Genomic DNA, 15,480 nt, shown 5'->3' on the forward strand with positions numbered 1-15,480 from the left:
ATACAAGGCAAAACCCAAACATATTTAATTCTAAATAAGATAAAAATGGGAAAAGCTGTAATTTTTTACTGTTTAGATCGCAATGATTTACAAATGTTCACACGACTGCTATAGACATAGGTACATACTAGAAGCAAACCATTATGAATTAGCAAGCTTGCTAGGCCTCTTTGTCTTCGTAAATGAGGCTGTTTGTTTTTGCAGGTAAGTCAGAGGATGCTTATCAGCAGATAGTGACCACAGCTTCAGTGTTTTTTTGCCATTCAATAGAGTGACGTGTGACCAAAATTCTCAGACCGGATGTGGCATGGTGGTTCAATGATTAGCTTACCATCATGTTTTTGATATTAGGAGGTATATGTAAAATTTGGCTTGACCTCACAGTTCACACATCTGGGGCTGTTCTGTGGGGTATTTGCATGTTCTCTGTGTCTCTGTTTTCTCCCACACTACAAATATTGGTGAAGTGGAAACTCCATATTAGCTGTAGGTGTGAATGTGGTCATGTGACTGTGTATCCCAGTGATAGACTGGCGACATGTCCAGGGTGTACCACACCTGTCACTGAATGCATGCAGTGATCCGTGCAAGCTTGAACAAGACAAAGGGCCATGGAAAATGGATGGAACGATGCCTATCCCAAACTTGACAGCAGGGCTAACAATGTGTGTGCTTGTGTTATGTGTGTGCGTGTTTCCACTGTCTAAAAGCAGACAGGGGCTTTCCACATTTTTTGAGCTGTGAAACATTTGTACAGTTACCATATGAATCACAACTGAGAGCGCTCTTGCTCATGCACATAAACATACACACACAGAGACCCACACCTACACTCAGTCACACTTCTAATCCACATATAAGACTGCATACCCACACAAAGCCATATTTTGTCTTTCATTGAGAAGAGGGGCTGGGCAGAAAAAAGTCCCTGCATCTGTTTTTCTTTTCCACTAAAACCAAAGGACAGAAAATGGTCTCTTGAAAGTCAGGTTTTGTGTCTTGGGTAAAGGTCAAAGTGGCATATTTAAGTTTTATTAACTTTATTTTCTGTATGAAGATCAGGATGCACAACACTATCGTCTTATTAATGACAACCTAATCGTTTGCATTAACCCCGCAGCTGCCATCCACAGTGGGTATGTGATAATCATGTAGTGTAGGTGTTCAGTGTAGTTAAATTTGAATGGTACACTGCCCTACTGAGCCTTGAACAGCAAGGCCAATTCTTTTGTATTTGCTGATATTTGAGCAGTGACTGTATGAACACAAGCTGAAGAGATTCAGGCTTAGTATTAAATGATTATTTTGAAACAGTACCGAAAATTCACAGGTGTTTCTTGTTGCGTTCTTGGGTTTTATCTGTGGGGTTTGCATTTGTTGTTAGAAAGGAAATGAGCAGATGACAGGAGCAATGTGAGAGCTGTGAAGAAAACATTACCAATAATTTCCACAGAGTAGGGGTGAAGACTTTATTAGCAGTAATACAAAGGCCAAACCACGTATGCATGCCCCTCATCAGCAATGAGAAATGATGCTCAAAGTTATTTCCACCTGCTGAAGAGCAGACTAAAGGGATAAAGCACCTAAAACAAACAAGTAAAGGAGGCTACGGTAAAGCATATCCAAAAAAGAAAAAAAAAAAAAAACAATTTAATGAGTCACAGGCTTAATGCAGGAATTGTAAATATGTGATTTTAACCAAATATTATATATACATATATTTATTTAACTTAGATGTTTTTGTCTGGCTGTTGTCTGGGTCTTTCTTGTCGTGTCTGTTCCAGTACTTTTTCTCTCAAATTTTGAATCCTTTGATGCAAAAGTTTCTATATTTTATGCTGTAAATACCAGGAACTAAAAGCTGAAATTCTGAGCACAACAAACACAAATGATTTGACCTTGCAATTCCAATACTTTTGGTGGGTATTGTAGGGCACATCTTAATGATCCCGTGTGACTCTCCTCTCTCCCCCCCAGCCCAGCCAGTGCTGTACTGGTGCTCCAGAAACATGTCAGTGTGGAGTAATGTTTCCTTCAACCTGGCTGTGCTCATGAACCTGCTAGTCTGCTTCTTCTACCCTCTGGAGGGGGTACATGGAGGTCAGTCCCACATTACTATACATATAGCCTTTTTAAAAGCGTGCCCTGATCCTACTCACCCTCTGCTAATATGCTAATATTACTACCGGATCTCACACACTTCAATTTCTAATTGTTAACTGAGAATTGTTTTATACATTGTATTGCAAAGTAAAGTTTTATGCATATCTATTTACTGTTTCTGTTGTGAAATCTTTCATGCATGCTTATGTCTTATTCATGAGGCATCACAGAAGCATATTTGAACAGTAGTGTATGCACTGCATTCATATTACTTTAGAAATCGGGGTCAGACAAAGGCTAAGTCTTCATATGTGCAAAACAGGAAGGATAGGGGCTTGCTTACAGCTTGTTCTTCTACAAACTGCTCCTACATTGTAAAACCTGTGCTGACATGTGATATTTAAGTTAGAACATGAGTTGGCAAGACCAGATTTTCATAAAACACCCCTGAAGGGGTGCCATATTATGTCACCCTTTTTAACCAGGTTGTACTGTACTAGGTCATATTTAGATTTTTTTTGCAGCTGTTTCTTTTGCATCACACTTCTGTGCAGTGTGTGTGCCACCCACATAGATGGGGATCTCAATCCTTCATTGACCCACTGATCTCCTTCTACCACAATGTTTTGATCTGCTGATTTCTAACCACCTGACCAGGATTAGGAGAAGGACCTGAGAAGACAGGACCTCTGCCTGTTTTAAGGCACACCCACGCAGACACAGTATAACAGCCCAACCCACTAAGCTCATATTTGGTTTTAAGTACTATGGAGAACACAATAAATACAGGAGCACCTATGTAATGCCCTATAAACAAAACTTACATTGGGTCATACTGTACACAATCAAAAAAGTCATACATACAAGTTTGACACCTCGGTCAAAACAATTTATTGAATTGCACATTCTCCTTAGTGATTTGACTTGTTTTATTCTATTGATGCTTCCACTTTTCTGTATTATTGTCTTTCCTGCTGCTTGGCCTCATACAGTGTGCGTTATGGTTAAAATGACAAGTAATTAAAACTTTTTAGTTATACTCACAAAAGCAAAAAAAAAAAAAAGCAGTGTGTTCAAACAAATTCAAAATTTCAACATTTACCAGTAAACAAAGTTTGCATACAGTTTGTTGTTGAAAATTATGGCAGGTATTAAAAATTTGCATATTATTATATATTATTTATTTTATACCAAATCACAAAATTGCTATTAGAGCATGTAACATTAAATACAGTCATGTAATAATGCAAGCATTGTTTTAACTTCAAATGCTAAATGCTAAGAACCCGTGTTATTTGTTGTTTTGCACAATTACACAGCGTGAGTATGCCCTGACTGTAGTTTTCTTTACTGAAAACTTGGTCTGCAAGACATCATCACGTGAGACTCCTGCATACCTTTGGCCTGCTGAAACAGGCACTTTTATGGCTTTGCGCTCCCTGTCTTCTCTTTCTCTTTCTCTCACACACACAGAAACACAGACACACACACAGTCTCCGCTTGTACTGCCTTTCCTTTCCACCCTTCTTGCTTGGGGCTTTACAATGAGGGTTATAAGAGCAGGAGAACTAGGTCAGTGTGTTCTGCCTGCATGCATGACTTGATGAAAAGCTTTGGTTAGCACTGCACGCTTATAACACACGCTGACATGCAAACAGCCTTATCAGCTGCTGACTTTGTAAATTTTGTGCACACACTCATCTGCCTGCATGTCTTACACTTTAGCGTAAGGTATGTACAGAGGTGAATGTGTGTAAAGGGCCTGTCTGCACCTCCTTTTTGATTGCCACATCAATGGAGCTGTGTGTTGCTCCCTGCTATTCCTCATGAAATTTTCAGCTAAGGTATTTTTAGAGATGGCTCTTATGTAAGTGGCACCTGTCATGTGATCTCCACAAGAGTTGGGAGGGAGAGAGGACTAGAGAAGAGGAAGGAGGGATGCAGACAGACGAGCAAGGTGAAAGGAATGGAAGAAGAGGTAGAAAGGAGGACTGGCTTGCCCACAGTGTTCCCCTCTTGCTTCCTTAACGACATCAGTTCTTTTTTTTTTTTTTTGCCCCAATGTCTCACGCCATTTTGCTTTTGCTTTCTCTCTGCCCTGACCTGTATTCTCCTGATCTTTTTTCTACCTTTCTAACAGCAACACAATTCTCTGTTTTTCTTTTTTTCCCTTTTTGTGCTCTCTCCAATTGTTCTGTTTAAAGTAAGAATACAAGCACAATGTATTTGAAAGAGGCGATCAGTTGCACTGGCAGCAGGTTGTGTGTGGCCTTATTTTTTGGGGATGATTCTGACTAGGACAGTAATCCTGGATTTACCCTGGGATCAAGGGACGCATCAGGCAGGCTCTAACTGAAGCTTACTCCACACATACACAGACACAAAAAAGTATGTCATAGACTCTTGAGTGTTATGTAACTGGCTCATTTTGAGTCTCACGAAGGCCCAAGGCCTGCCTGAGAGGCAGAAGTTGGTGGATGTGGAAATCTGATGATATAAACAAGGCCTTGTTTTGGCTGCAAACTGCACAGTCATTCTCTCAGCATGATGCTTTCATATTCAGGCAACATCCCTGTGTAACAACAGTGTTTCTTTTCAATTTTCTGGGTCAAGAAAAGGTACCATGGTTTGTTCAATTTCATCAATTATAGCAGATATTTGTGCATTAATACTTTTGTATTTTTGTGATTGCACTTCTATCTTTTAGGTATACTGGATTCCCATCTTTCTGCACTGCTATGGATGGGAGTCTTAGCAACACTGGTCATTGTTATTATCATGCCTCAACCCCTGGGCGTCCGTGCACTGGTGATTGTCACCATCCTTCGTCTTATCTTCTCTGTTGGTCTGGAGCCCACGCTCTTCCTTCTGGGTGCCTTTAATGTGAGTTGTATTTCTTTAGGTCTTAGTTCATCCATAATTACTAATATCTAATCAGTTTTGTTTTTGCTTTAGTTTAGTTCTTGAGATTTCCTCTGAAATTGTATTGCCACCCAAATACAATGGAAGAGATGAAACTTTCTAGATGATTAATCACATTTATTATTTCACCTGTTTTTTAAGCAAACTTCCCTGGTTTCAGTTTTTCAGATATGAGCATTTGTTGAACCTCTTTTTGTTAACATCATCATGATGGAATGTTTTGATTGGACACAAGAAGTGATTTTGTTACCATGAGCTCTAATAAAATATGATTGACGCTTTTTTCTTTTTTATTTGTTGACATTTCATAGACAAAACAATGAATGAATAAAATTTACAGATTAAAACATAAAAAATGTAGGTGTCTCAAATGTATTTAAACACCTCCACTAAAATGTATTTATCTTTACTATATTAAGGTAAAAGCAGAAATTACACAGTAAAAAAATCTCCATGTAGACAGGAGCGGTAGAAATGCAAAAACACAGTACTTAACCATAATGTATTTGCCTAAAAATAACTACACCGTATGTAAAGATGACACTTCAGATTATTTACTTAAGTTAATATACAAAAGCACATGCTCTAAAATGTGATTAATGCTCAAAAGTATATATACTCAACTACGAAAACAAGGTATCATCAACAGTGTTGAACGAGATGCTGTTGTCAAAGTCAATGTTTCTTCCGGGTTTATTCGAAAAATTTTAAAGGTGAGAAGTTGTGGCACAGAGTAGTTGGCTAAAGACTGCACAGCTGGTAATGTTCAAACTGATTTTAATTACTTTATGTTCTAACAGGTGTTTAATCTACAATCATACATTGTAATTCATTAGAGATTTATTAGATTTTGTTTTAGAATCTTGATCTGAAAAAGTAACAACTAGCTAAAGCTGTAAAATAAATCTGAAGGAGTAAAAGTACAATAATTTCCTCGAAATTATAGTGAAATTTAAGGAAAAGTAGTCGGAATTAGTAATGCTCTAGTAAAGTACCATAAAACTGTATTCAAGTACAGTACTTGAGTAAATGTACTTAGCTACTTACCATCTCTGCAAATATGAATATATTAAGTTCTACTCACAACTAGTGCATTGTTTTTTCTGTAGTTTTTAGTGAACTGACATATGTGTCAATAGTGCATATGTTTTTTTGTGGTTTCTTAGTCATTTTCCCCAGAGAAATGCTAAAAACACACCGCATCTATTTTACTATTAGCGCACACTACTGTATCTAGTTTCATATGCTAAGACACCTCTACCGTCCCAGTTCCAGTTCTCCTTTTAGCTCTCACTCACATTCATGCCCATTTGGCAGGCCACTGGCCGGTGCATGTTGTTTCTGCCCCTGCACCTACAGCTCTCCTTGCCAACGCCTAGCTGTGTTTAGGGGTGTGAAGTGCGTCACTGAACCCTAGAGAGAGAGTGACACCAGCCCTGCACCCGCCAGAGATTTTCTAGATGTGCTCTTAAACATATAAACACAGGGGTGGCACAATCACCAATATAATCTCTCCCCTCAGTTGCTACATTTACATGTATACATGAAACCAGGTTACCGAGACGAGTCAGGGTAAGGCAGGAAATCAGAGAAAATGGTACCATAGACTGCACTAACTGGTTTCTCTGAAATCTAGATTACACGCAACTGTTCAGAATCCACATCTCCCAGCCTGTGTTTTTAACGTGTTTGAACCAAGTATTTTTCAATCTATTTGGTAAACCTGCAAACTGACTTGTGTTTTTCTTAATAATTTCAATAAGAAAAACAAAAGTTTTTAAAAAATGTATAATGTTCATATTAATTTTGTTTCTTAGCCAGACTGTGTATTGTATTATTCCAATATAAAACGATGAACTGCTGGGGACCTTTCCTTTCGTCCCTCCCCACTGCTGTCACAGTGATATACTCTTGGTTAAGTCTATAAGTCACGTTTCTCTTTCAGGTATCTTTTAGAGCTGCGTTAACCCAGTTTTTGTTAATCTCTTACCCTGGTTTCTCTTCTACATGACATTTAAAAAATTAAGTTACTTCAGAGCGAAGACAAGAACCAGGTTAACAGGAACATAAAAATGCATTGTCCTCATTCCTTAAAAGCAGCGCGGTCACGATGCTATCAACATGTTTAGTTTCTGTCCTACAGCCCCTCACCATGGGCTATTGTTGAGTTTTCAATGTTAAAAATAATGATTCAATGTTATAATTATACATTTTTTAACTGAGTTTTGATTTTTAAAGAGAAACTGACTTTCCTCTATAGGTCTGTAATAAAATTATCTTCCTGATAAGTTTTGTGGGGAACCGAGGAACCTTCACACGAGGCTACAAAGCCATGGTGTTGGATTTTGAGTTCCTCTACCATCTCATCTACCTCATCATCTGCTGTCTGGGAGTGTTTGTCCATGTGTTTTTCTACAGTCTGTTGGTGAGAAAACACACACACACAAACATCACTATGGTTTGACACCTTTGCAAACAGACTTACAGACTACTCCTGAATAGGGGTGGAGACAGGAAGGTGAAACTTTTAAGAATTATGAAGTTAGTAAGGTTTTGAGTTTAACCATGTGTGAAATACTTTTTCTCTCTGTATGTAGCCATACCTTTCCATCATGGTGCATTTAAGGACATGTTCTGTCTAGCAAGCCAGAGCTTACCTTACAGTTATGTGGTGACCTAATAGCGTGGTTGTTGTTATATTTCCATATTTAGCTTAGGCTTTATTAAGAACATAAAGTGAGAATTCATGTCAGACTGTGAACATGAATTCAAAGGAATTGAAAAAGTGCAAAAGCCATCATGTTTCTTGCCATCTACCACCATTTTCCTTGCTTGGAACTTCACATTAACTGCAAAATATAATATGCTGCTCAAACTACATGAAAAGAATGACAATGGAACTTAAATTATTGCACAACATATTTACAATCTCTCATTTTGTCTCCTGAGAGGTGTTAAGTGACTTTACAGTGTGTTTCTGCTGCATTTTCATTAATTATCATTCATTTAATGTATGTTTTGCCTCTTTGTAGCTGTTTGATCTGGTGTACAGGGAAGAGACTTTGCTCAATGTAATCAAAAGTGTGACGCGCAATGGACGCTCCATCGTGCTCACTGCAGTCCTGGCTCTCATCTTGGTCTACCTGTTTTCTATTGTTGGCTACATTTTCTTCAAAGATGACTTCATCCTGGAAGTGGATCGGATCCCCAACGTAACCCTGAGTGAGGACAGACTCTATAGGTGTCAGTCAGTTTCTATCATGGTCTTAAGTATACAAATGTTGCTAAATGTTTCTATCTTCCTATGCTCCAGAAAGTGGAGACAGTCTTTCCAGCACGTTTCTGTCTGCAGGAGTCTGTCATGGAGTGACTGATGAGAACTGCACTACAGAGGCCCCACAGGAAGGTAATACTCACTACACAACAACAATCAGTGTCTATAGTTGGGTGGATACGTTTGCATTCCCTTGTTTTGAAATGGCAGAGTAAAGCAAAATATCATCATAACATTTAATGCACATTGAGCCAGTACAGATGTTCCTTTATTAGAAATTGTTTAAAGTAATTTTTTTTATTAATTTAAAAAGCTCAAAAGTTGCTGAAGAGCAATATGGGACTGGTCAGACAGTTTTCAAACCAGTTACTGTATTTTACAGAATGGGAGAAAACACAAATAACAACCCAAAACCTGGTTCTTGTAGGAAGTGTTTAGTGATGTGACGATGTAGCTCAGACTTGTTTGGCTAAAATAAGAAAAGAAAGTAAAGAAATAAGCAACTAAAAACTGTGGGATTTTGTTTATGTGCACTGCATCTTATGGCATTACCAGTAATTTACCCTTTAATGAATTCATCAATGGGACACGACAGTTCTGCATTCTCCTCATCAACCCCCATGTGACACATGTGAACATCCCAAAATTAAGAATTTTAAGCCAGAATGTGTGGGTCTGATTCATTATTATGATTATGCTCAAAATATAATCGGTTTCTAGAGAAGCTTCTTTCACCCGTGGACCCTGTCATCAGCATAGATATACAAATATTTAAATAATTTGGTCCAAAACTATAAACAGTTGGGAAGAGGATTGTGACATATTCTCTTCTGGCCACTGTTTTACAAGTCTGAAAATAACCACTGATAATAACCACCCATACACTTCATGAACTGAAATGGTATTTTTTTTTTTTCTGTTTGGCTAAGTTCAACCAATGATGCTGTTTGTTTCCAGTTAAAGAAAAACACTTTTGCTTTGACTAGCATCTTGGACACTGTGAACCAACACATGCAAACAAGGTTTCAACAGATATCGAGTTCTGCAGCTAAGCCAAGGTTATTTATGGACAAATCACAGATGAAACCTTATATAAGACTACAAGGCTATCAAATCTGACCCTTACACTGTTACCTTATTTGTTGGTAAAGAAAACATTTAATATGGGGTCGATAATCTAGCTGTTTTGTTTGTCATTTTAATTAATACTAAATATAAACAACATAAGGACAGTGTAATTACATCTCACACATCTAAAATAGCATAATTTGGTACAGCTAATGCATCATACTTACATATGAACATGGCAGGGCTAATTTATTAAAGCTTTATGACTCGGAAAAGTTTTATTACAATATTAATAATGAAAATAAATATACATAGTAGTATAAAATAAGATATCATGGCTGATTTTTCATCTTACTTTTTCTTAAGAAACATGATGTGTGAAGAAACCTGTGTGTCATGCTACTGATTTGTTTGCGTATTGTTAGTTGCTAAAATCTCTTTGAAACAGTTTTTCATTGTTGCTTTTGATTTTACATGCTGTAACTATTAGACTATTCGTTTATTGCTGTAAACTAAAAAAAACTATTAGGGTAAATACTATAACCCACAGTTATGTAAATAAATTTCACTCAAGAGGTGTTTATGAAGGTTTTTTAACAAATGTGCACTTAATTGTGATAAATAAATTATTCTCTTTACAGCCACATACCTTTCTTATCCCAAATAAATTATCATATTAAAGCTTTCTTTGTGCTTTCTCAGAATTTGGAAATGATCCCGAAGAGGAGGACAGCAACATGGAACGGACGTGCGACTCTTTACTCATGTGCATTGTTACTGTTTTGAGTCACGGCTTACGGAGTGGAGGTGGTGTAGGGGATGTTCTCCGCAAGCCTTCCAAGGAGGTATGTGCAACTGTCATTAGGGAGCCGTGTTTGTGCGTGTGTGTGTGTGTGTGTGTGGGGGGGGGGGGTGTGTGTGTGTGCGTGTGAGAGAGAGAGAGATCTGGGAGGGTGTTGCACCCACAGCTGCAGTTTGGATCATGTCAGCTGGCTAGGAGTCTGTCATGTGCAGAACTTGTTTTTATTTCAAAAGCATGAAGATTTCACAATGTTTCCTTACATTTGCACTGCCTCCTCCTTGAATGAGAAAGAAACCTCAAAATAGATTTCCACTGAATTCAGGCTCAACCACTAATGATGTCAAAAGGGGATGTGGACATCTCCCTCACGTATTCACAAAACAATGCAAGTCGAACCTAAAGGTCTTTCTAAACGCTCAACAAAATACCTAAATCACATGAATTGTCACATTGATGCTTTATAACAAACTTGTCCAAATAATAATAAATAAGTATGACTGTGATTGTGTGACTGCGTTGGTCTGGTGACCATTGTAGGAATTTCCCCTCAGGGTCAACTGGAGAAAAAAACGAAGAGCGAAAATAATCAAATTAAACTGAGCTGTGTATTAAGTCTGTTCCTGCACCATTTGCTAATCATTTACCACATGTAAACAGAGTTCAGAGTTCTTAACCCATAGTAGCTTTTGCAAACTGTGTCTCTCTAAGGCAGACTGCATCAGGTTGACCGTCCTCCTGCCTTCTCTTTCAACTGCAGCATCTGGCAGGTTGCACCTGTGTTCTTGTGTTCCCATTAACATCCATGATGACCAAGGTTAACCTGGTTTTAGACTCATAACATCATCCCGAGCACATGTTTATGTAAAGACCTGCCCTTTGGGTCATACTTTTAAATAGGACAATCTGACATCCGTCTCATATAAAGTCTTCTTAGCACTGCGTTGTCCTATTTAAATAAATATTTGCTTTGATCTCATGATTTTCTAAGAACTGTATTCATATATGTGTTGTATACCTTCAGATTGAGCCTACTATATATTTATCCCTGTTTCCTGTTGCTTTGCCAGGAGCCACTGTTTGCAGCCAGGGTTATATATGACTTGCTGTTCTTCTTCATGGTCATCATCATTGTCCTCAACCTCATCTTTGGTGTAATCATTGACACATTTGCTGACCTGAGGAGTGAAAAACAGAAGAAAGAGGAAGTCCTGAAGACAACCTGCTTCATCTGTGGTGAGACTTCTCCTCGGACCAGTTATTGCCTCACTTTTAGGCTCGCTATTAGTTATTCATTTTATTTTTTATTTTTTGGTACACGTTGTAAATCCTTCTGGTGTTAAACTGATGATGATGTCAAGCATCAGAAATTAATAATTTAGCTAGCAGCTCCTAGAAAGTCAATACATTGGTTCTGGGAACGAGCACAGAGAATGTGTCTGTTATAGCTTTTATATTTTACTATGTGGCACAGCTTCCTTAGGAAATAACAGTATCATGTGCTGAAAGTTTTACCTTGGACTATTGGTATGGGAAATAAACCTCTAACTTTTCAGTGACAGTATGACTTCTCCAATCATTAGGGCAGCCAGCCAGCCGGGTTTGGGCTATGCTCTGTTGTTAGAACAGCTCTATGTTTCAAGACTAGTACACTTCCACAATCCATCTAATGTCACTTGGTTAATTCCCAAATTCCCCTCTGAGAACATTTGATTTCTTGGTGTTTTTATGGTTTCTGGTAAGTACATTTTTGTAAAGGTGTATGTAGTTTATTACAGTCCCCTTTCGCTCCTCCTCCCCCTTTTTCACTTCGCTGCTGTTCCAAGGAAGGCTGAGTCATGAGGGCTTCCTGCCACTGCTCTGCTCGCCTCCATAATTCATGTCTGTCTCACACACAGAGACATTTTCTTCCACTTACACACATACACAGTTTATTTGCATACCATGTGTTTTGTGCAATTTTGCTCATTACCCAAACTTTTTATCTTCGTCTAGCATCATCTGTATTCCCTTATATGGATATTGTATGTGTGAGTACCTAAATAAGTCCATGCTACAGAGTCTGAGTGTGACTGTAAAGTGTGTGTATGTGTGTGTGTGCGTGTGCATGTGCACGTGTGTGCCGGCATCCGTATGTTAACCTAATGTGCCCAGCAGTACATGCCATATTTGTGTGTACCGTGTGTGTGCATGTGTATGTTGGGTCAGGCAGTCAGGACAAGTGGTAAGCATATGGAACGAGAACAGTGTTATGTCACCCAGCCAGCCATCAACTCTGAGTCACTCATGTTAAATAAGGCCAGGCCACAGGAGGAGCTGCCGTCTCTATGGTTTCCAGAAGGACCATGAGGGAACAGGAGATGCAGAGATTAGGAGCCAGATCTCAGCAGGCTTAAGTGCCTCTCCATCGTTTAGCTTGGTTTTATAAGTCATTGATCCTTCTCACAATCTTGTATTAGTTGTATTTAGGGTCAGAAACCAATGATTGATTCCGATCATCAACTTACTGCAAATGAGGGCTCATTTTTACCTTTAGCTGATTTTGTCTTCTACTCTGTAGAAAAGTTAAATAGGTACTTCTTACCAGAGAACTGACTCTTTGTCTGTCTTCTTGATCTGTTGTGAATTGAAAGCAAATTGTATGAATCAATAACCAAAGATATCCTGTTCTAAACACTGATGAGAATTTACTGTGTTTGTGTAAAGTCCCTACTTTTGGTGCCCTATGACGTGTCTTAATAGTTAGTCAGCCACTGTTTTTATAAATCAAGCCCTGTAAGGTTTTACCCTCTGGTTTTTTCTGTTCTTCATTTATACATCAGTACATCATTACTATTCAGGTGGGAGCCGTCTTAACCATTTATTTACAAGGAAAACATGTATGTATTAAGCAGTTAGGTTCCAAAAGCAACCATCTTTTAGTTTACAGGTCTAACTGATTAAACAGCATGTGTATTCATTATAAAGAGTTATGTAGAAAATTATGTAGAAAGAGTTATGTAGAAAATAATTTGGATTTTACTAAAGACAGCCTTGGAAAAAAAATCAGGGAATGTGAACTTGCAATCCACAAGACAAGGTTCCTGACATATACACTAACACAATATACAAAAAGTGACTGTGGTTTCAAACTAATCCTCCTATCAAAGTGATCATTAATAATGTTGCAGTATTCTTTCCTATCAATAAAATGGCAGCATTTTATTGTTTGTTGTATTGCATTTTATAGACTTTTTAATGGGTGAATTCAGCATACTGTATTTTACTTGTCAAATCCACGAAAACAATCCTCAAACCTAAATAAAAAAGTAACATTTGACAACAGAGTTATTTCCAGTACTGTAAATTTGAGAGCGTGCGTGTGTGTGTATGTGTCTGTCTTTCTGTCTGACATTTTTATGATCTGTTATATGTGTACATAATTTGTTCTCATTTTTGAAAAGAGATCTTTAACTTAATGGAACTTATTACTGATATACTTTCTTGTTATGCCCCCAGTTTCTCATTCATCTATAACCACAAAGTGGCATGTTGTCTTTCAGTTTTTTAATTAGCTCACAATGCGAAAGTCTGTTGTGAAACAGAAACCAGCTAAACCACTTTTTATCTTAAACCTGCTATTATCACTTATCGTACATATTGTCTATTTGACGTCCTACAGGTCTGGAGCGGGACAAATTTGACAACAAGACGGTGACTTTTGAAGAGCACATCAAAGAGGAGCACAATATGTGGCACTACCTGTTCTTTATTGTGCTGGTGAAGGTTAAAGATTCCACTGAATACACAGGCCCCGAAAGCTATGTGGCTCAGATGATCAAGGTAAAAAAAATGCATGGGCACACCCTCAAATCACACACATTTCTTCACAAGTGATAGCTCAAGCCTAACTTTATCTGTTGTAAATGGGTTGAACGTATTATGACACCATGCTGTCTTGGAGCTATTGTGGATCCACATGCTGCATGAGATTGCGGTGCAGAAAAAATATACAGTGATGGGCAAAAGAAGAAATGTTTAACATGCATGTCTACTTGACTCCAAAGCTGTACTTTGCTGCTTAATGACATTCACCCTTGTACATTCATCATTTCAAAGTCATTTGTGTAACCATTGCATCCAGTGGCTACAGATACATACTCAGTCCTGAATGAAAGAGCAGTATTATGTGCACTTTGCATCGTGTCACATTATAGAGTTGCAAAGTACATCATATTAATTGTCAACATTTTAAACATGCATACCTTAATACGGCGATCTGTTCCTCGTTTCTAATCTCAACTGACAGACATGCTGGTCATGCGTGTTTAATAACACAAATAGACTAATGCAGATAAACAGAAGTCAGTGGAAAAAGTACAGTACATGTGTGATAACTGATTAAAGTGTGATAGAGAGTTGGTAGTCATTTCCTGGGAATTTCCATAGCACTATAATATGTGCTCAGTCTGAGATCACTTATTCTCTGTGGTAACTCCTATGGCAGTAAAATAACAACACAATGAAATGTATTGTATTGTTGCTCTGAAAAAACAAATTATAAACCAGTGTCATCAAGAGTTCACATGTAGCCACAATTTCCCAAGAGTAGCACCTTCCTGTTAATATTACCAGTAGTCTTTTGACATCACCAAAGCTTAACTAATTTGTGGTGAATCTATCCCAACTCTTGAGTAAGAATTTTAAAAAAAGTCAGTGGCTGATATGCTTGGTCATCTATAGGAGCACAACCTGGACTGGTTCCCACGTATGCGTGCTATGTCACTAGTGAGCAGCGATGCCGAAGGGGAGCAGAATGAAATCAGGAACCTCCAGGAGAAGCTGGAGTCGACCATGAGGCTTGTGACCAACCTGTCTGGACAGTTGACTGAGCTCAAGGAGCAGGTATATCATGTGACACTAAATTCGGCACTCAACTTATCCAGAGTCAGGACCGGCACCAAGGTAGCCCTTGGTGGCTGGGTGGGGGCCCCACCAGATGGGGTGGGATTCTAAACCATGGCCTTATGCATCCCAACCCAAAGCTCTACCACTAAACCACATGTCACCCTTTATTGCATTTTCTTTACCTCCATTTTAATGAGACAGCTCTACTGAGGCTGTTCAATGTTTAGCTATGGCAAAGCTTAGCATGACTCTGTCAGCACCTACCTAACAATCACTTTAGGAATAACATTGAATAGAAATGGCAGGTAATGGTTTCACAGAGTTTTACTTTACTCCTTCTTGATGGGGCATGGTGACATCCAGGAGACAAGACGTTATCTGGTTGTCATTACTACATCATTAGAGTGGAACAGCAATAGAATCTGTA

At 38.4% G+C, this 15,480-nt stretch overlaps 1 protein-coding gene across 6 annotated transcripts in view; it reads left to right on the plus strand.

Annotated features, from left to right (window-relative positions):
* LOC137127812 (inositol 1,4,5-trisphosphate-gated calcium channel ITPR1) overlaps positions 1 to 15,480 on the plus strand; it is a 62,324-nt gene that overhangs the window by 46,097 nt on the left and 747 nt on the right. For all 6 annotated transcript variants that reach the window (XM_067505244.1, XM_067505247.1, XM_067505245.1 and 3 more), the window contains 9 exons: positions 1,978 to 2,100; positions 4,811 to 4,986; positions 7,286 to 7,450; positions 8,058 to 8,247; positions 8,339 to 8,431; positions 10,070 to 10,212; positions 11,237 to 11,402; positions 13,828 to 13,988; positions 14,889 to 15,050. In XM_067505244.1, the coding sequence (XP_067361345.1) occupies positions 1,978 to 2,100; positions 4,811 to 4,986; positions 7,286 to 7,450; positions 8,058 to 8,247; positions 8,339 to 8,431; positions 10,070 to 10,212; positions 11,237 to 11,402; positions 13,828 to 13,988; positions 14,889 to 15,050 (1,379 nt within the window). The remainder of the gene's footprint in view (positions 1 to 1,977; positions 2,101 to 4,810; positions 4,987 to 7,285; positions 7,451 to 8,057; positions 8,248 to 8,338; positions 8,432 to 10,069; positions 10,213 to 11,236; positions 11,403 to 13,827; positions 13,989 to 14,888; positions 15,051 to 15,480) is intronic.

Source organism: Channa argus, chromosome 5 (assembly GCF_033026475.1).
Source record: "Channa argus isolate prfri chromosome 5, Channa argus male v1.0, whole genome shotgun sequence".
In the NCBI taxonomy this organism is placed as follows: domain Eukaryota; kingdom Metazoa; phylum Chordata; class Actinopteri; order Anabantiformes; family Channidae; genus Channa; species Channa argus.